This window comes from Gossypium raimondii, chromosome 1 (assembly GCF_025698545.1).
Source record: "Gossypium raimondii isolate GPD5lz chromosome 1, ASM2569854v1, whole genome shotgun sequence".
NCBI lineage: Eukaryota > Viridiplantae > Streptophyta > Magnoliopsida > Malvales > Malvaceae > Gossypium > Gossypium raimondii.
Window position 1 is genome coordinate 3,260,347 of NC_068565.1, and position 22,473 is coordinate 3,282,819.

The 22,473-nt window shown below is 33.0% G+C and overlaps 1 protein-coding gene across 1 annotated transcript; it reads left to right on the top strand.

Annotated features, from left to right (window-relative positions):
- The first annotated feature begins 877 nt into the window (after positions 1–877).
- Positions 878–13,388, top strand: LOC105786649 (LEAF RUST 10 DISEASE-RESISTANCE LOCUS RECEPTOR-LIKE PROTEIN KINASE-like 2.3). Its single transcript, XM_052628534.1, is given in 10 exon segments — positions 878–1,616; positions 2,377–2,420; positions 2,965–3,579; positions 3,582–3,641; positions 3,644–3,682; positions 3,685–3,900; positions 3,903–4,046; positions 10,788–10,997; positions 12,854–12,951; positions 13,287–13,388. Coding segments are annotated over 10 exon segments (2,238 nt in total). The 5' UTR covers positions 878–906.
- Positions 13,389–22,473: the final 9,085 nt, after the last annotated feature.

Genomic DNA, 22,473 nt, shown 5'->3' on the forward strand with positions numbered 1-22,473 from the left:
GACTTTTGTGTTTTGTTTGTCAGGCACATTTACTAATACTAAATTGACTATTTTACCAATAAATGCCCATTTCCTACTTTATTTATGAAAATGGGCCACTTTTTTTATTTATTTATCGGAATGGGCCGAAAACACTAAAACGTATCCACATAAGAGCGTTTTAAGGAAAAATTCTAAAAAAACGCGTCACTGAAGGAGCGTTTTGCCATGTCAGCACAAAACGCTCTTACGTGGACGCACTTTGCTGACGTGTCAAAAGGCTCCCTCAGGGACTCGTTTTAGCCCGTGTTTTTTTAGGATTAGGGCTATTTGCATGTTTAGTGCCTATGGTTTATGGGTTTAGGGTTTTAGGGTTTAGTGTTTAGAATTTAGGGTTTAAGATTTAAATTTTAATATTTTGCCACGTCAGTGCGTTTTGTGCTGACATGGCAAAACGCTTCCTCAATGATGCGTTTTTATGGATTTCTCCTTAAAATGCTCCTATGTGAACGTGTTATAATGTTTTCAGCCCATTCCGGTAAATAATGAAAAAAGTAGCTCATTTATGTAAATAAAGTAGGAAATGGAAAATGAGTACTAAACTGTTTACTTTTCAAAAAAGAAAACTTGACTTACAAAATAAATTAGGAGGAAAGGAGATGACTTGCATTGTGTTGGTTGTCTGTCATTGTCTTTAATGAAAAGTCTGGGCTTTTGCTTCCCACTCCACATGGCGCCATAACCCTGTTTCTATTCTCAGTTAAAATTCTGTCAAAGTCTTCTGTCCTCATTAATGCTTCTTCTCATCTTGAGATATTCTCTACATATATCCCTGATTTAGTTAGAAGCTTCATTGTTGCTCTTCTTCTCTACCAAATTATTAGCATGTCACATTTAAAAGCAAAACTCCCATTGTTTAGTCACCTAATGCCCACTTTTTCTCTATTTCTTATTCTATTCCCTTGTGCTTCTCTTGCTAGGCATCTTATTAACCAAGATTGCGGCTCTACTTTTTGTGGGAATTTGAATATCAGTTATCCATTCCGATTAAAAAACCAACCTCCCCAGTGTGGTTGCCATGACCTGGAACTTGAGTGTGAGAATAACAACTACACCACTTTGGTTTTGAGAGAAGGGAAATTCTCTGTCCAAAATATTTTTTACAAAAATAAAACAATCCGAGTGATGGATTCAAATCTGGACAAGGATGATTGCAACTCCCTTCCTCTTAGTTCCATATATTTTAAGTATTTAGATGGACAATTGTATTCCATTTTTTCTTCTCATTATTATTTTGCATCTTATCATTATTATACTTCTTATTATTATTATAGTAGAGAGTCAGAGGCTAGCATTATGTATGTTGTGAATTGCACGAAACCTATAAGATCATCTCAATATATCGACACCTCTCGTTGTACCACCAAATCCAATACCTCTTCCCCTCCAACTTCTTTTTTCTATTTTTTAGATGAAAATACAGTGCTAAATCTCAATCAAGCTTGCACAGTGGAAGCGGTGGTTCCAATTATGGTTAAGAATATATCAGGCATGTCTACGTTGACTATCTACAACAAGCTATATGAGGGTTTTTACCTTTCATGGGAGTACTGGCAGGGCTACAGCAGATTTCCTCTGTAAGTTTCTACTAGTATTTAAGTTACATACCCTTAGGTCAACTTTCTTATTTTCTCAGCTAAAGTAAAATATATAACTAAAATCCGAAAAGGGTAGATCTATAGAAAAGTATAGTGACAAAAACACCTTAATCCAATCCAATCTCCAAAGTGAAAGTAAAAAATAGATGAGCATTGAATTTTTTGGCTCAGACCAACTGCATCTGCTTTCTTTTCCCTCTATTTTTGAGTTTTTGTTTAATTTGTTTGTTTTTCCTCTGCAGTTTACACTAAAATATAAAAATTACAGAGAGTTTGTGTGATAAGTTAATAAGACACTAAGATATACTTCTCTAATAAAACTAGTCTTATGCATTTCCGCTGAAATAAAAATAAAAAAGTATTCATATTAAATATATAAAAAAACTTGAAATAAATAAAGAAGAAGAATAGAAATGAATAATGGATAAAACTGAAAAAATAATTACATTCAGAGGAGTAAAAATAAAAGTGCGTTACTAAATAAATAAATCTTTATTTTTTCAAAATTATACCACGTATACATCATAAAGTAAATCGTTAAATAAATAGGAGAAAAAATAAAATAAAATAACTAAAATGTAACGACTTTGAAACATTTAAAATGACTAATGAATAAAGTCTTTGAATGTATATATCTTTTCATAAGATAACATTATATAACATAAAAATTCTTAAAATTTGTGATTTTAATATGAAATACATGTTAATAAAATTTGACTTACTCTACTGGATACTGCAGATGGCTAATTGATATTATTGGCTTTTGGAGTACTTATGGAATAGGTATGCATACGGTCTCACTTTTACATATACCGAACATTAGACTTTGTTCCGTTTTAAAATTATTTTTATTTTCATTTTCATATTCAGAAAAAATATTTTAATTGAAAAATATATTTGGTAAATAAAATAAATATTTTAATAATAAAAACATGAAAATACGTTTAGTAATTTTTTCTAACATAAATAAAATAAAAAATGTATATTTCTATGAGTTCAAATCACGATACACATTTAAGATTAGAAAACCCTTGGCTAAAAAATTAAAATCCCTTGTTCTCATATTTTTAATTTTACAAAATATTTTTAAGTAAAAACAATAAAAATATTATTTTTTTTAAGTTTTACATATTTTTACTTTTATTTTCAAAATTTCAAAGTTCAATATTTTTCATTTTCTCAAAAAAAGAAAATAAAAATAACACATTTTTTTAAACTAAATGCAACTTTAGATTTTCCTCTGCCAAAATAAAATTTATTTTGAGAATGTAGATAATACGTTGATTTCACAAAGTACCAATGTTTTCCAATATGTTTTTCTTGACAGGTGTCATCATACTGAGGCTCTTCATTGGGATACCTTGTTTGCTTGTGCTTGTAATCTACAAATGGAGAAGAAGACATTTATCCATGGATGATAAGATTGAAGAGTTCCTTCAAAGCCATCATCTAGCTCCAATTAGATACTCTTTCAAACAAGTTAAAAAAATGACTCAAAATTTTAAAGATAAATTAGGTGAAGGGGGTTATGGTTCGGTGTTTAAAGGAAAGCTTCGTAGTGGACATCATGTGGCAATAAAATTGTTGTGCACATCAAAGGGAAAAGGCCAAGATTTCATAAATGAAGTTGCTTCTATTGGAAGAATTCATCATGCTAATGTGACCAAACTTATTGGATTTTGTGTGGAGGGATCAAAACAAGCTCTTGTGTATGATTTCATGTCAAATGGATCGTTAGATAAAATCATATTTTCTGAAGAAAAAAGGAACACTTTAGGTTGGAAAAAACTATTTGATATTGTGCTTGGGGTTGCTCAAGGAATCGACTACTTGCATCAAGGATGTGACATGCAAATTTTACATTTTGATATCAAGCCACACAACATTCTTTTGGACGAGAACTTTAACCCAAAAGTTTCAGATTTTGGTCTTGCTAAGTTGTACTCGATGAGATGATAACATTGTCTCTCTCATCGCAAAGACGAGGAACAATAGGGTATATTGCTCTGAATTGGTTTACAAAAATCTTGGAGGCATTTCATATAAAGTGATGTTTATAGTTTTGGAATGTTGGTGCTAGAAATGGTAGGAAGGAGAAAGAATTTGAATGCATTTGCCAACCACACTAGCCAAATATATTTTCCATCTTGGATTTATGACCGGTTAGATCAAGGAGAGGACATGGAGTTGGGAGATATTTCGATGATGAAAAGTAATGATAAGGAAGATGATAATATGACCTTTTGGTGTATACAATTATTGCCTTCGATCGTCCTTCGATGAATAAAGTGTTGAAAATGCTTGAATCTAACGTTGAACTCTTTGAGATGCCTCCAAAGCCATTTCATCAAGTTCCTCTTGAAACATCAAGCGAGGTTGATAATTGTGAGAACTCTAATGATGAGGAAAGTAGGTCATTGGATGTTGTTACTATAACCGTTTTAATGTCGTTTAATATTGGAAACATTTCCTTTCATTATCTTACATTTGTAGCATCGTATATATTTTGCCTTTCATATATATTAGTATCTCGATATGTGTATTGTATTTGTACATAAATATGTATTTGAAAAATAAAAGTTGTTTTGGTTTTTAAATAAATAATACTGAAGTGATACTTTGTAGGATTGTTGAGCTCCTTCACAACGTAAGTGTCTTATGAATTGATGCAAAAGGAGGCTTGAAATAGATAGGAGATAAGGGAAAAGTAAACAGAGAGGAGAGAAAATATGTTACGGTGATTAGTTAAAGCACTTAGTCTTCTTCACATAGTTGAAATAGATAGGCGATTCGGTGGGTTTTTGGAAATATCGGTCCAGCACTCGAGCTCGAGAAGCGAAATGACCAAAAAGGGTTTTTATACTTTTTGGCCACCGTGGGTGGGGAGCCGTCATGGGTGACCGTGCCATCATGGCAGAGCTCGATGGCTCCTTGGCTGGACCTAGGGGCTATTTCAAAGAAAAGGGAAAGAAGAGAGGATTTTTTTTTAAGGCAGAGAGGAAATGATTTTTTTTTTCTAAAATTTTTAGTTTTTATAGGCCTCCAAAATGACGCCGTTTTGGGAGTGACCTCAGAAGCCCAAAATGTCACTCCCAAAATGACATCGTTTCAAGGCCGACCTGAAGTCCGACCTGACCCGATCCTAAGATCCGCTTTTTTTGAGGGGGTCTATTTGCGCGTTTGGTCATTCCGCTTTTATGGCCTTTTTCAGTGTAGTCCTATTTCTTTTTAATTTATACCGTTTAATTTTAAGTTCTTATATTTTGGTTCTTCTGAGAAGCGGTGCGCATAAGGATAGGGGGTATTTTCCCATTTGGTCCCTCCTCTTTTTCGCGTGTTACAATATATCCTTTATTTTATTTTTATCCTGATTTGCCCCCTAAAATTCTACTTAAGTTTCGACTTAGTCCTTATATTTATGCACTTATTTTATCATAATTTAGACTCTTAATTTCATTTCAATGTCGATTTAATCCTTATTTATTTAATTTCGACCCTGTCTAGATTTTTTTAATATTTTTTATGTATTATTTATTTTATTTATTTATTTACTTATTATTTCCTTTACTTTTTAAATATTTAAAATTGATTTGTTTTCGTATTTCCTTTTTATTGTGTGTTTTTAATTTTTTTTATCTTTTATCTTTTGCCTTTATTATCGTTATTATTTCATTATTTAATTATTTACTTATTTATGTATTACCCTTTTTATACTTTCAAAATTAGATTATTTACGTTTTTACTTGCACATTTATTGTTCTTGTTATTGTTGTTAATATTATTATACTTTCATATTTTATCATGCGCATTATTATCATGCCATTATTACTACAAATTGATGTTGCATTGTCATTTACTAGCACGACATTTTTATTTTCCGTAAACCATCATTCTATTTTTTATATACTTCCATTTGATTTTATTATGGCTACAATTATGTCATGAACCGTGTTCAAATACACTTACTTGTTTCTATACTATGGCCAAATAAGCTAAATATACATTGCTTTAAGTATTATATTCGTTCTTGCACGAGGCACAAAAAAGGAAAATATTTCAAATCAAGGTTATGTTCATTATTTTGGAATTACAAAAGTCGTATTCTTAACTTACGGAATATGACTTCCTTCTAAAACCGAGATAGTCAAATATTTACTTTAATTATAAATAAAAAAACGAGATTTAAGTGATGATCAAATGGCGTTCATTCTTGTTCTCGAGGATCTAAAGCATTGTGTCCTAACTTACGGGACATGATCCTTTCTTCTCGATTAACTTGAAATAAACCCTTTTTATGAAAGTTAATTTAGTTAAGTAATGTCTTAATAAGGGATCGTATTTTAAATTCTCTTCAAATTTTTAATTTTCTACACTAAAGACATCAATTAATCAACTAGGTACCAATTTTGGCCGTCACGAGGGTGCTAATCCTTCCCAGTGCGTAATCGCCTCCCGAACCCATTTCATGAATTTTGTAGACCAAAAATCGTTGTTTTAGTAAATTAAACTTTTTATTAAAACGATCAAATTAAGAGGTGATCCGATCACACCTCATAAAAAGAATTGGTGGCGACTCCATTTTAGTTCCTTATAAAATAAAAAAAGGTCGATCAAAAAGGTTTCGACAACTTGGCAACTCCACTGGGGACAAAATAAGAGAGTCAAGCCGCGAGTTGATTACTGTTGGTATTTTTGCCGAAAATTGATAATTTGGTTTAAATTTATGATCCCTTCATTGCATTTCATCCTTTATTTTTGTGGTAAATCAAGTCTTCATCATTTTGTTACATAATGATATGTTTGCTTTATTGGTTTGAGTCTCTTGGTATATTTATGTATATCGCATTGCATAATTGTTCAATTTTGCCCTTCTTAAGTGGGAGTGAGAAGCTATTCCTTCGTGAGGTTTTCACCTCCGTATAGGATAGTGGATCGCTTTTGGGATACATCTGTACCTATGACTTCGTGAGGTCTTCATCTCCGTATAGCCATAGGGAAATGTATTCCCCTGAACTGAACTTGGTCCGTATGAGCCTATAATGAGTGAGGATCGATGAATCTGTTGATTCAGATACCTTTACTTTAGAACCGAACCACATATAATAAGCCCTAAGAACTTACCCTAGATAGAGCCATACCGAATCTCTAGTGGTTTCCTGAATAGGTGCTCTATGTATTATTTCTGGCTTGCTTTAAATTCTAGCTTTGTATGAAATGTACTGACTTGTTTCGTTTTGCTTTGGTTGTGATTGCATTGCATTTTCATCATAGAAAAGTGTGTTGATTCACGTTTAGTTGCTAAATAGAGAGCTTGTCATGGAAAAGGGATTTCTTGATAAAGTAGAAGACAATGCGGCCGTCCGTATTTGGTCCGAGAAGACACAACAAGAGAAGGGTGATAGCCCGATGAAGGGATATATGTCGAATTGTGGGATTTCAATCACATCAGTGTGACTCGAATAATCTCAATAGTTGAAAGAGGTATAGGACCAATGAGATGACAAAACCAAAGAATTATTCTACTTTAACTATGGTGATTTGCCTTATTAAAATACAACTAAAATATTTTGTTTGGCTACTAAGAAAGTAAAATATTTGAGAGAAAGAATCAATAATTTTTATTGATCATACATAAGAATTTGAGATTGAGACTAATAATTTATAGAACTTGAGCTTCATAGTGACTATTGTTATCACTAAACAACCACTAGTAACTACAATCTAACTAACTAATCGATCAACTAACTTAACAGTTAAGCTAACAAACTACCTAATAATTGATAGTCTAACAAAGAAGATTTAATACTTGTATTGTCTTGGTCCTCCTCAATGTAGTTGAGATTATTAAGATGGTAATTATATTTGTAAAAGTATGTGTCCAAAATTATCATTCTACAATTCGCAAAACTTTTCATTGTCTTTGAAGATGTAGTTGAGAATTTTGCTTGAAGACAAGCAAACATGTAAGTGTGGGGATATTTGATAAGTGCTAAAAGTAACATATTTTATCTCATTCACATATTTTCATTTTTCAAGAATCATTTGTAAAATGTTCAACGAATTATGCTTTCTTCGATGTTTTTCTTTTCTAAGAAAAAGAAAACGACATCTATAGTATGATATTAATTTGAGTTATATTTACTTAAATTCATTAGTCCCAAAAATGAAAATCAAATTTTGAGGAAGTAAAATTTCACACTATTTTTAATTTAATTTTTTATATTTAAAGTCGAATTATCATAAAATATCAACTAGTAGTCAAATTTATCACAAAATAATACTCTCTCATGTTGACCAATTATAATGGTCATTGAATTATTTGTAAGTTTTCATTTAAGCTATTGAACTATTTGATAATTCTAAGTTACTAGGTTGTTAAGTTTTTTTTTTTCTAAAGTTTGACTAACGAGCTCCAAGTGACGATTCGATGATTGACATGGTAGATTAGTACCCATTAACGAGTAGAAGAACATACCTTAATCCAAGTCGATTTGATGATTCTTGTCGAGATTGGGAAGAAAACCTTTTAAATTTTATTAGCAGATTTGTGACGTTCAAAGTTGTTTCATAAAAAAAAACATTGAACTGTAGAAGAAAAAGGGAATAAGAGCTTTTGATCAGTGCAATCTATGCAAACAAAAAAGGGCCATGCAACAACGATTTTAACAGTCTAGTGATTTAAATAAAAACTTTCTAATAATTTAGTAACCATTTTATAACTTTTTGAATTTTAGTGACCAAAACGTAAACTTACTAATAATATATGTATAGGTTTTTGAGTCCCATCATATACGATAATTTTAGTCCAACTAGTTGGCTTTAGTCTAGACGGTATCAATTACTTAGACAATTTATTTGTAATACTTGTGATTATTTGGACATGTTATATTTATATTTTATAGTTAAGTTTAAATAAAAATAATTTATTAAATATTAAATAGTAATTCGGATATTACTAAATATTTCTATACTTTTTTATTTTATGATTTTGTCTTGTGGAAATTCAATAACAATATGTAAAAATAATTTTCGATTAATTCAATAACAATATATGGAGAGAAGGAAAACTCGACGAAGAAATCAAGAATATGATGCAATACTTACAAAAAAAATTTTGATTCAGTCAATGACTAAAAACAAAGTATCCACTAATTATTTTATAATTAGGTCTGAATATATATATATATATATATATATGGGTAAATTACAAAAATAATCATTTTTGTTTACCTCAGATTATATTTTAGTCACTTACATTATCGTTTTGTTACGAAGTGGTTACTCACTGTTAAGCCCCATTAATTTCCTAACAGCGATTCTACGTGGCAGTCAAAATAGATTTTAAATGCCAACTTGGATGCCTTACGTGGCAGTCCAAATTAAAATTATTTAATTCAAAACCTATTTTCATCCCAGTAACTATACATCTAAGTTTGCATTTAAAACCGATTTGAATTGCCATGTAAGACTGCTGTTAAGGAGATAACATAGTTTAATGGTAGAGTGACCACTTCGTAATAACACGAGAATGTAAGTGATCACTAAAACATAACATTTCAAACATAAGTGACTAAAATATAATTTGAGGTCCTATATTTTATGAGATGGTTTTGAACTTTATTATTATATTTTTTAGAACTTTCTTTTTGTTGGGGCTTTTAAATGATGATGTTAGCCGCACATCAAAACTGGTTCAATTGGTGTAAACTTCCTTGAAAGTTCTATTAAAATAGTTTTTAATTAATTAAATGTGTCTGTTTCTAACATATTAAATTAATCAGTTCCTTCATTTGTCTTTAATCTTAATCAATTTCTAGTTCTTATATATTTGTTTTACCAAGACGGATATATTATTTCACACAAGACAACAAATTTATGGAAAAACAATCGTTTAATTCATTGGTACTTCAAAATTATTTTTATTTATTTTATACCAAAATGTAATATCTGATAAGAAATTCCAAGAAATATAGACCACCACATCATATAAACATTTTAAAAAATATATATTTTTAATTATTTAATTTTCTTTTTTTACATTATTTCGCTCTCTTTTTTGTTCTTTTGTTTTCCTTTTTAATGTATGGTAATCCCAACGATGTTCGGAATTTGTCCTCTTAAAATCGAGACGCTGGTGATTATTCCAATTTTTGAACTTCATGGTCAGCTTGCTCGACCTTATGGGATTGTAAAAGTTCTTTCATCAATCAAAACCAACACTTATAGAACTGGATCGGTTAGTCGGACTGGGAACCAATCAAGATACGAGTCTAGGTTAGGGGTTGAACCGATCCACAAACCAATATAGATCAATGTAATCGAGCTAAAAAGCGGTTGAACAGATTTTCTCTATTTTCTAAATATTTTTTTTATTTTTAATATTTTATTTGATTGAACTAGACGAATCAATCAAACCTAGAATTAGTGGCCTGACCAGTTCAACAATCAGTTTAGTTTTGAAAACCTTGACCAAAATCATGAAACCCAGAATGCTCACAGAAGAAGGTTAAGATGAGAGGAATGAAAAAAATTATTGTAAAAAGAAAGAATGTATCTATCTATATAAAGAGAATAATACTTTTTATCTTCTTTTTTTCGCACGACAATTTTTAATTGAGTATTTCTCTTTTAAAAGACTTAACAATTTGACTAACTGTTGTACTAATAAAATAAAGATAATAACTTGGAAAAAAGTAGGTTAAGCAACATTTGTGATAAAAAATTTAGATATCAAAATAAGAAAAAAAAGCATAGTTTAAGTACCAATTTATGCGCTAAGTGGTTTTTAAAATAGACTTAACTATTTAACTAATAGAGGCATCAATTTGAGAAAAAAATAGTTTAGTTATCACTTATAACAAAAAAAATATTAGGTACCAAATGTAAAACTTGTGTAGTTTATATACCAATTTGTGGGTTAAAGTAAAACAAATTAATATAATCATGGTCTGAAATTAAAAATAAATCTTAGCATGTAGAGTTACGCTGTAGTTTCATAGTGAAATACGAAGGTTTTTATAAGTCCAAGAATCCCAAAGCTTCTAAAAATATATAAATGATTGATTAACTTTGCATTTAATCTTTGTACACCAAATTGGGTAATTGGGTTGAAGATGCAGTGGGTTATGATTCTCATCATTGTTATCATAGTCGTTATTGAGTTTGGGTCATTAATCGCATTTGAACGTGCAATTAAGACAAGTGATGAGCAGAAGGAAGATGGTGTCGAAGAAGAGGAACCTGGAGACGCCATTCAAGGTCTTAGCGAAGCAGTTGAAGTTTTGGAAGAAGCCGCCAAAGATATTGCTGAAGACAGTGATGATTTTGATGGTGACCAAATAGATGTTGGCGTGGAGATCTGTTGTAGTATATTTTGTTCATGATATTTGGCTATTTATGTATTATGTGTAGATGAAGATGAAGATGTTTGTTTCATATAGAAGTTGGTTTGTTGTCAGGAGGCACCTTTAAAGTTTTTCAATCAAATGGTAAATTTATATATTAGGTCCTTAAATATTTTAGGTCATGATCACATTTTAGTTTGGTGCCGTCGAATGACCAGGCGACACCCATAATTTTTTTTTAAAAAAAACCTAATGTGACCGATGGCTGGGAAGAGAGGTGCCGCCGATTGGTTAGGCGGCACCGATATTTTACTATAACTCCTACCTAGATTTGTAAATATTACTATCTCTATCCCATTTCAATATTTATTTAATTATTTTATATTAGGGTAAATTACACCAACAGTCACTCAACTTTGATGCAACTAACAAAGCAATCACTCTGATTTCAATTTAGTCACTGAACTTTTAAAAAATAACAAATCAGTCTTACTAATCATTTTCCATTATAGACGTAACAGAAAAGTGACTTGAAATTTAACCGGCCACCATGTTATTTTGAACCCAAAATATATATAATGGTAAATTACACCAATAATCACTCAACTTTGATCGCAATGAGAAAATAGTCACTCAACTTTCAAAAAATAACAATTCAGTCCTACTAACTTTCAAAAACCAGACGTTTAAAAAGAAGAACAAATAAAACCCTTGAATGAATTCTTCTTGTCCAGGAAGAAAGCTAAGAACCATGGCTTCCTCATTTTCATTACCCCAAAATACCCTTTTCGATATCCTTTCTAGTTTACCCCTTAGGTCAATGACCTGATTCAAATCCCTTTCCAAGGATTGGGCTTACCTCACCTCGACCACAACTTTCGTTGCCAACCATCTCTGCTACTCTTCTTTTGATCCATCTCTCATCCTCCTTTGCTAAAATATCTAGTACAATTTCGACTTTGGAACCTTTCTAATCATTAACCCAAACTAGAATTTAATTTGTCGACATTTGATTGCCCTTTTGGAGTAACCGCTTCCTTTGTTCTCGAAATCATGGGTTCAATCAATTGTTTGGTTTGTCTAGATGTTCCTCTTGTTTTACTTCTGATTTTGTTTTATGCAACTTGATAATGTTGGCAATGGAGTTAGTGTTGTTTAACTTAATTGGTGACCATTTTGTTTATATCATCATATCCCATGAAGATCTTGACAAATCCAAGTCATTTTGGTTCTTGAATCACTTGAATGTTTCTTTGGAGGATTTTCTCCTCGCCAGTTTGGTTGTAGGTATTGATAGTTTGACCCAAAATTGTCTTTAATCCCATTTCAATCTGGTCACTTCAGTTAGTTTACTGGCTGCATCACCTACCCCATTAGGTTTGTAGTTGAAAATGTTAATGAGTGACTGATTTGTAACTTTTCGATAATGATGTTAATAGGTGACAGATTTGTCACTTTTCAATAACATTAGTGACTAATTTGTTAATTTTTGAAAGTTGAGTGACTGAATTGAAACTTTACCTTGTTCAATGTGGCAAGTTAACTAGCCATGTCAGTTAGTTAACTGGCCACATCATCTGTCCTGTTAGGCCAGTAAAAAAATGTTAATGGGTGACTGATTTGTCACTTTTCGATAACGTTAGTGACTGATTTGTTATTTTTTGAAAGTTGAGTGATTGAATTGAAATCAAAATGACTATTTTATTAGCTACATTAAAATTGAGTGACTGTTAATATAATTTACAATTTATATTATTTGGATAAAAAACCCATACACCAAGCCACATTACTTAATAGGTTGGTCAAGATCTTATCCTTAAATGCGTCTACTTTGACGTTTGTTTGTTTCTTTTTTTTATCGAAGAAATGCAGATTCAAGAGTATGTGTTGAAGCAATGGTCAGCATGCAGCAACCAAGACTGTCGAGGGCACTACATGCAGAAGCTGCTAGTTCATCAAGCCAGCAAGCTGTTTTTTACTTATTTTGTATTTTTAAGTTAATGTAATGTAACTTAGTTTCAACTATGTTAGGTTTATGTTTGATGTAAAACTGATGGTGATTGAGCTGATTAATCAGCTTTGTTGATTTGTACAAGTTAATTAGCTCAAGTTACTAAGCTTGTTAGTGGTAGTAGGTTGTGTTTAGGTCAACCTACTGTTTTGTCAAGTTGTAATCTTGTTTATGTATTGGCTTTATGCCATTTTCAGTTTTTTGAATGAATTCAACAAGTTTTCATCCATATGCTCTCTATTTTAGCTTTGCTTCAAAATCTGTTTTATTTTTCTGCTTTGTTTCTTCTGCAAGTCACGATTCTTGCTCGACAAGCTTCTTGTTGAACTTGCTGTTTGTTGCTCTCGGCTCCAACAATTGGTATCTAGAGCCATATTCTTAGAGGACCTGTTGTAGTTCAGTATCAAAACCATGGCATCATCAGGTTTTTCACTAGCTTCACCACCTGTCTTCAATGGAGAGGGCTTCAACATTTGGGCAGTTAAGATGAGGACTTACCTGCAGGCATTCGACCTATGGGAAGTTGTTAACTCAGATGCTGAGCTAGCTCCTCTTCGAGCTAATCCAACAGTTGCTCAAATAAGGCAACACACTGATGAAAGAACAAAAAGGCACAAGGCATGTCATGCATACAGAATTGTGTGACAGATGTGATCTTCATGAGGATCATGGCCTGTGAAACACCAAAGGAGGCTTGGGACAAGCTAAAAGAAGAATTTCAGGGGACTGAGAGAACAAGGCAACAACAGCTGCTCAATTTGGGAAGGGATTTTGAAAATCTCAAAATGAAATAGGAAGAAATAGTCAAGCAGTATTCAGATCGAATTATGGCTGTTGTAAACAGTATAAGGCTCTTTGGAGAGTAATTCAGTGAAGCTAGAATAGTTGAGAAGGTCATGTCCACTCTACCAGAGAGGTATGAAGCTAAAATTTCATCCCTCGAAGACTCAAGGGACTTGACAACTATCTCCTTAACTGAGCTAATCAATGCCTTGTATGCACAAGAGCAAAGAAGAGCCAGTAGACAAGAGGAGCACCAGGAAGGGGCTTTTCAAGCCAAAGTAAAAGAAGCCTCGAGCATCAATGCTCACAAAGGCAAAAAGTTTTGGAAAAACAGGCCTAAGCCTGATGCTGCTAGGAGCAGTGACCAACTCTGCAGACATTGTAAAAGAGCTGGTCATCCAGAAGATAGATGCTGGTTTAGACCAGATGCAGTATGCCAACACTGCAAGAAAAAGGGCCATGTTGAGAAGGTTTGCAAGAACAGAAGCAAACCAAGGCAGATTTAATTTCAGCAACAAAAGGTAGAAGCTAGAGTGGCTGAAGAGAGCAGTGATCAAGAAGAACAGGTTTTTGCTATGTCATGTGCAGCAAATCAGAAGAAGGGTTCAAAGGGCTAGCTACTAGACAGTGGTTGCACAAACCACATGTCACCAGATGAAACTATTTTCAAAACCTTGGACAAAACCTACAAAACCAAGGTGAAAATTGGAAATGGTCAGTTCATAAATGCTGAAGGAAGAGGAGATGTGCTGATCTATACTCCAACAGGTGCCAAAATCATTTCAAATATACTCTTGGTACCTGAAATAGATAGGAACCTTCTCAGTATAACTCAACTACTTGAGAAAGGTTACTCAGTTGTGTTCAAGGAGAAAGAATGCCAAAGTTTTGATCTAAGTGGATCAAACCTCATAACAGTCACCATGACTGACAAATGTTTTGAAGTAGACTGGCCAAATGACTTGCATTCAGCCTGCATAGACTCCACTGATGACTCTAGACTCTGGCACCAGAGGCTTGGACATGCAAATTACAAATCCATAGCTCGAATGGCCAATAAAGGACTTGCTGAAAACTTCATCGATTCAGTAAAGAATGATGAGCTTTGTGAAATATGTCAACAAGGAAAATTGGCAAGATTGCCATTTCCTACAAGCACAACATGGAGAGCATCAGAGAAGCTGCAGCTCGTGCACACTGATGTGTGTGGACCAATGAAGATCGAGTCTCTCAAAGGAAGCAGGTACTTTATTCTCTTTATTGATGACTTTACAAGATACTGCTGGATTTATTTTCTAAAGCAGAAATCAGAAGTTGCATCTGTGTTCTTGAAGTATAAAGTCATTGTTGAAACCGAGTGCAGTTGTAAACTTAGAGCACTGAGGTCCGATAATGGAACTGAGTATACCTCAGCTCAGTTCCAAGCCTACTGTGAAGAAGTAAGCATCAAACACCAGCTGACTAATGTGTATACACCCCAACAGAATGGGGTCAGTGAAAGGAAGAACAGAAGCTTGATGAATATGGCAAGATGCCTTCTATTTGAGAAAAATCTGCCCAAAACTCGTGGTCAAGCGATTATCTGATGGTTTACCTTCAAAACAGGCTTCCAATCAAGGCTCTAGCTTAGAAGACTCCATTTGAAGTCTGGTTTGGGTTCAAGCCATCTCTGGCTCATCTCAGAACTTTTGGTTGTCTGTGCTACCCTCAAGTTCTAGCTGAGAAGAGAAGCAAGCTAGATAAAAGGGCTCAAGCAGGGATTCTAATTGGCTACAGCATGGTTAAAAAGGGCTATAGAATTCTAGAACCTGGTACAAACAAAATTCTGGTGAGCAGAGATGTTGTGTTTAATGAAAAAGGATGCTGAAATTGGGAGAAGGCTGAATCAGAGGCAGTGGCTGAAGACCTAGCATTGGACCAAGCTGAAAATGATGAAAACACATTTGAAATGGATGTAGATGATGTTCCAATCAGAGGTACTCGATCACTGGCTGATGTCTATGAAAGAGCACAAGTGGCTACTGTTGAACCAAGTTGCTTTGAAGAAGCAGAAAGCCAGGAGGGCTGGAAGCAAGCAATGATTGAAGAAATCAAAATGATTGAAAAGAATCAGACCTGGAGTCTGGTTGAAAGACCAACAAACAGGAAGATTATTGGTGTAAAGTGGGTCTATCGAGTCAAAAACAATGCTGATGGTAGCCTAAACAAGTTAAAGGCTAGATTGGTTGTGAAAGGCTTTAGTCAGAGGTATGGATCAGACTATCTAGAGACCTGTGCACCAGTGGCCAGGCTCGATACCATCAGACTACTAGTTGCCTTAGCAGCACAAAGGCAGTGGATGATACATCAACTTGATGTAAAATCAGCATTTCTAAATGGATACCTTGAAGAGGAGATTTATGTGGAGCAACCTCAAGGTTTCAAGGTGTCTGGCAAGGAAGAAATGGTGTACAAGCTCAACAAAGCCTTGTATGGCTTGAAACAGGCTCTAAGGGCCTGGTATAGCAAAATAGATGGCTATCTGACAAGTCAAGGATTTGAAAGAAGTCTCAGCGAGCCAACTTTGTATGTTAAATCAACTAGTGCTGAAACTCAGCTCATTGTCTCAATATATGTCGATGACTTACTGGTGATAGGAGAAGATCGAGAGATGCTAAGCAACTTTAAAGCCAAAATGCAACAGCACTTTGAGATGTCAGACTTGGGATGATGTCTTACTTCTTCGGCATGAAAGTAACTCAAGCTGAAACTGGAATTTGGCTAAGTCAAAAGACCTTTGCTATGAAGGTTCTCAACAAATTCTCAATGGGGAATTGCAAAGCAACCAGCACACCGGTTGCTATTGGAGAAAAGCTATCGAGCCAAGATAAGCATGAAAAGGTTTGTGAAACAACCTATCGAAGTCTAGTTGGATGTTTGTTGTATTTGACTGCTACTAGACCTGACATAATGTATGCTGTGAGCCTACTCTCGAGGTTTATGCATTGTTCAAATGAAAGTCACTTTAGAGCTGCAAAAAAGGTTCTAAGATACATCAGAGGAACCTTGTCCTATGGAATGCAGTTTACCAAGGCTGAGAACTTGAAGTTGGTTGGCTACTGTGATAGTGATTGGGCAGGTTCTTTAGATGATATGAAGAGCACTACGGGTTATGCATTCAACATAGGCTCTGCTAAGATTTGCTGGAGTTCAAAGAAGTAGGGAGTAGTGGCTTAGTCGACTGCAGAGGCAGAATATGTGGCTGTTACTGCAGCAGTCAATCAAGCCATATGGCTTAGAAAAATTTTGAAAGACATTAACCATGAGCAAAATGAAGCAACTGAGATAATGTGTGATAACCAATCTGCAGTTGCTATTGCAAAGAATCCTGTTTTTCATGGAAGGACCAAGCACTTCAATATCAAGCTCCATGCAGTTCGAGAAATGGAGCAAGCTCAGGTTATTAAACTGGTTCATTGCAGTTCTGAAGAGCAAATTGCTGATATCTTGACAAAGGCACTCAGTGTTTCAAAGTTTCAACATTTGAGAGCTAAGATGGGAGTTTGCAACATGCTAACCAAGGAGGAGTGTTGAAACAATGGTCAGCATGCAGCAACCAAGACTGTCGAGGGCACTACATGTAGAAGCTACTAGTTCATCAAGCCAGCAAGCTGTTTTTTTACTTATTTTGTATTTTTTAAGTTAATGTAATGTAACTTAGTTGTATTTCAACTATGTTAGGTTTATGTTTGATGTAAAACTGATGGTGATTGAGCTGATTAATTAGCTTTGTTGATTTGTACAAGTTAATTAGCTCAAGTTACTAAGCTTGTTAGTGGCGAGGTTGTGTTTAGGTCAACCTCTTGTTTTGTCAAGTTGTAAGCTTGTTTATGTATTGGCTTTATGCCATTTTCAGTTTTTGAATGAATTCAACAAGTTTTCATCCATTTGCTCTCTATTTTAGCTTTGCTTCAAAATCATTTTGTTTTTCGCTTTGTTTCTTACGCAAGTCACGATTCTTGCTCGACAAGCTTCTTGTTGAACTTGCTGTTTGTTGCTCTCGGCTCCAACAGTATGGCTCAGTCAACAGCATATAATATGTGTGTATATATATCCATCCTCTAATATTTTAGAATTAGAAAATAATGTGTTCTTTTTTGGGATCTTTTTCATCGTCATTATTCTTTCGTCTATTTCCGGAGGCTTTTAAGACCATTGTTAACTATACTAGAAAAAGAATCCACCTTGAGAACTTAGTGGAAATTTCCTTTTCTATTAAAATGATTTTTGAAAACTTGGTGTAAAATTCCTTTTTCTATTAAAATGATTTTTGAACTAATTAAATTGTATATTATTTAAGGAAAATTATAAGGAATTTTTTTAAAGAAAAATTAATCACTTTATTTAATTAACGAGACCATACAATTCGGAGGGAAAAAATAACAAACACCCATTGTATGCGCTTCAATACAACAAAAGCTTTAGCTTTAACATTAATAAAATATTATGACACGTTGATAATTAGCTCTGTCACAACTCAAGCACAACATATCAAGAGTGATTGTAAACACTTAATACAATAACGAAATTAGCCCTGAATGGTCCAAATCGACGGGCATAAATTGGCAAAAGAATTGAGCATCCACCATACTAGAGAGGACGGCGACAAAACTAACCCTAAATCCACTTGCAAAAGCAAGACTAAAAAGCGTACTATAAGAGTAGACAAAAGCTTTTAAAAGTGAAAACTTATTAAACGATGGAAAAACAAAAAAAAAATATAAAACTTAAGACAACACGAGTCCAAAACGACTCATGAAATCATTTATTATTATGAAATACTTTCAAAACAGAAACAGATCAAAAAGTCAACTAAGAGCTACCCACCTTTAAAAGAAACTATCGGCGGTCAGTGGTGTTTCAACGATGATATGCACCGTCATCTGTCCATCACAACTTATGAAGACAACAAAGATATCCACAAAATATATCTGCAAACTGAAAAGAGAGAAGACACATGGAGTGAATGAGAAGAAAAAAGAAAAAAAAAAGAAAAAAGAGCGTTGATGGGCAGGAGAAAAAGGTGGACAGTGCCGCTAAGTAAAATCAAAAAGATAAATGTAGATAAAATATAAGGAAAATTATTTCCTAATAGTTTGTAAGTTTGTTTTCCTAATTTATAGATAATTTTAGCACAAATATTTTAGGGGAAGTTTTTTTTTTTAAAGTGAGAAATATGTGGTGTATATTGTGTAGGTAAGTTCTTTATTAACTCCTCTTACATAGAAAGATAAATGCAATCTAACACATTTGAACTCACATCTTTCTACAATAACAACAATGTCGATGTCAATTAAGTTAGGACTCGAGACAAAATTAATTAAACTTGAATGGTCTAATAAATTACATGTTGAATATATGTTGATTTCTAATTGATGATTGTTTGATTAGAAATTAAAATAAATTTATATAATTTCCATATTAAGATTAGGGATAAATTTTAAAATTATATCGAACTTTGATTTAATGTGCGATTTGATATGTAAATTTGGATTTGGTGTAATTATACACATGAAACTTTAATCGTGATTCAAATGTATATATAAAACTTTAATTTTGATTCAACCATCCATATTTAAAGAAAAAATATTAATTTATTTTTATATCGAATAATAAAATTATGTGTATGCAATATGTAAAAATAAAATCATTCTATGCCAGAATTGAATTGAATTAAAATTTTATATATAAAATTACACAAAATCAAAATTTACGTATAAACTAAAATTTATGAATATTTTTGAAAATTATCTCTTTAAGATTATACGCCCAAATTAACTTAGTTCTAAAAAATATCATTTCATTTAAAATTTATGTATTGACTAGAAGATTAAAACCATAAAATTTAACCATTTTAACTGTTGAGTAAATTTAATTATATTTCCGGATTCAATTTCATAGTTTTGATAGCCACATCTTAACGATTTCAATGTATGAATGGATTTTAAATAATGAATTTCTAGCTCTTATTTATTTATTGATTTCATTTGCTAAGACAAATATATAATTAAGACAAACGAAAATTACAAAACAAAGCTAAAACACAAAACAAGTACAAGAAACAAATTAAAATAATCATTGAAAGAAAACAAATAATCGAGCATATACCTGCTGATTCCATTAGTTCACAGTGAAATATGAAAGCTTTCGATATTTTTCCCAATATTTAAAGGCTTCTAAAAACTTATTATACACATAAATGATTCATTGAATTTTTCATTGAATCTTTGTATACCGAGCAACATCGGGAATTAAAGATGGATGGGACTAGGGTTGTCATCTTGAGTATGGGGTTCTTTATAGGCTTAACTATGTTGGGGTTTGTAATTGCGGCTGCATATGCAAGTATGAAAGATGATGCCGAGCACAAGGAAGATGGTGTTAAAAAGGAACCTAAAAATGGCAGCGATGCAGATGAAGTTTTGGAAGCAACCAAAGTTATTGTTGAAGCCAACAACAATATAGCTGAAACCATTGGTGATATTGATGTTGATGAAACTGTGCAGGTCTGTTGTATCTTTTGTTCATGATAATATTTTGCTTATGCAAGTATTATGTAGATGAAGATGGTGGTGAATGTACAAATGAATTGGGGTGGTTTGCTATTAAATGATCAAGGATGGTGTTAGAACCAGCAGGTCTCAAGAAGTAATTGATCAAGTTATGGTTGGGCGAACAGTAGTGATGTTTAGCCTATATACAATTAAGGGGTTAGATATGATTGCGATTATAGAAAAATGGAGTGATAGTTATATGTGGGTGATGTTTCTCCTATTCTCGATGGTTTTGTCTTTAGATTGGTGATGAAATCTGATACGTTTTGTTCTTGGCTGTTGATTTTATCATCATAGTTGTATGAAATTTTGTTTGGTATTTGGAATCAAGGTTTTCATCACGTTAAGTTTACGGTAAAATTAAAATGTATTTTTCCTTTGAATGAGAATTGAACCACCAATGACGTGATTAAAAGAGAAAGTGAGCTACCGGCCACTACATTATACTCGTAGTTAATTTGCAATATTTTCATTGCAAAACTTTAAAATGTGTTCATATATTATGTCCACAAGGATAATTCATAGTGAAATACGAAGCTTTTGATATTCACCAGAATCCCAAAGCATCTAAAAACATATAAATAATTCATTGAACATTCATTTGATCTTTGTACACCCTGCATGCAAGTGGGAAAATAATGAAGATGCAGTGGTATATGGTTTTCATCGTTGTTATCATAGTCGTTATTGTGTTTGGATCAGTATTGCATTTGACCATGCAAATAAGATCAGGTGATGAGCAGGATGAAGATGGTGTCCAAGAGGGACTAGATTACCTATTTGTTAAGTTAATTCACTTTATTATATAAGGTAAAGGCATTTGGAGTTGAGACTGCAATCTGATCCATTAGGTATAAACTTCCTTGCATGTTCTATTTAAATGAGGTTTGACTTAATTAAATGTTTTTCTAACCTTGTTGGGCATATAAAATTAAATTAAAATAAATTAATCATTTATTTTTATTTAATTCTAATGAATTCGTAGTTATTGTTTATTTATGGTTTGGTTAAAATATGTTGTTAGTCCCTCTATGTAAATAAGATTTGAAATTTCCGTTCAAAGATGAGAGCAATGATGTGGGTAAGGGCAATGTATAATGAAATCATTTTAACTGAAAGTTCTTGGTGGTTCTGCCCTTTAAAATGCAGGTCTCATAACAAAACTTATAAGGGCTTGGAGACGAGCTGGCGATTTCCTCCAAGGGGTTGGCTGAAATTTAATGTATGTGGGGTAGTGTTCGAGGACAAAGCTGGAGGTGGAGGGGTACTGAGAGATGAAGGAGTGGCGCGAGCATTTTTCTCAAGTCCGAGCGAGGCGAAAGATGCTGAATTTGCAGAATTGAAGTCAATTGGAGTCGCGCTTGAGTTATATGAAGGTATGGGATGGGCAACATGTTGTCCATTATTGATTGAAGTTGGTTCCAATGTGGTGTTTAAATGGCTTTCAGAAACAGAGTCAAGACCGGGAAAATTATACTATTTTTTTGCTGAAATTGAGAGATCGTATCTGTCATTTGAGAAAGCAGAACATATGGGGAACAAAATGGAGGAAGCAGAACATATGGGGAACAAAATGACTTTTGCACTGGCAATAGCAGGGGTTAAGCATTTGGATACCTTTAAAGTGGTGAGAGTGTTGAAGAAAAAAGTGAGTATTGGTCTTTGTTTGATTAGTTGTTTTATTTCTGCTGCAATGTATTCAGTTAAGGGGATTTGTTAGATTTGCTTTTATTGGCCTTGGTAGAGTTTATTGTATGCTGTAAGTTTTTGAGACTGGGATGGCTTGGATTCTCCATAGCCTTTTTCTGTAATTGTTAATGATTGAGAAAAAAAAATTGAAATTTAATCCCTATATATAAAAGAGTTGATTTACTTTTTTAATTTAAAAATCTTAGTCTAATTATTAATATTGTCTGTATTTTCTGTTAAAATTTATCAACTTGGCATGTTGATTAGACTTCCCTCATATGATATTGCATATGATTGGCAAAAAAAAAAAAGAGACATGATGACGTATTTGGCATTCAACTTTACAAAACAAATCATTTTTCCTTCCATTTATTTATTTTACTTTTTTATCCCTTAAACTTATGTTTTTTTGGTCA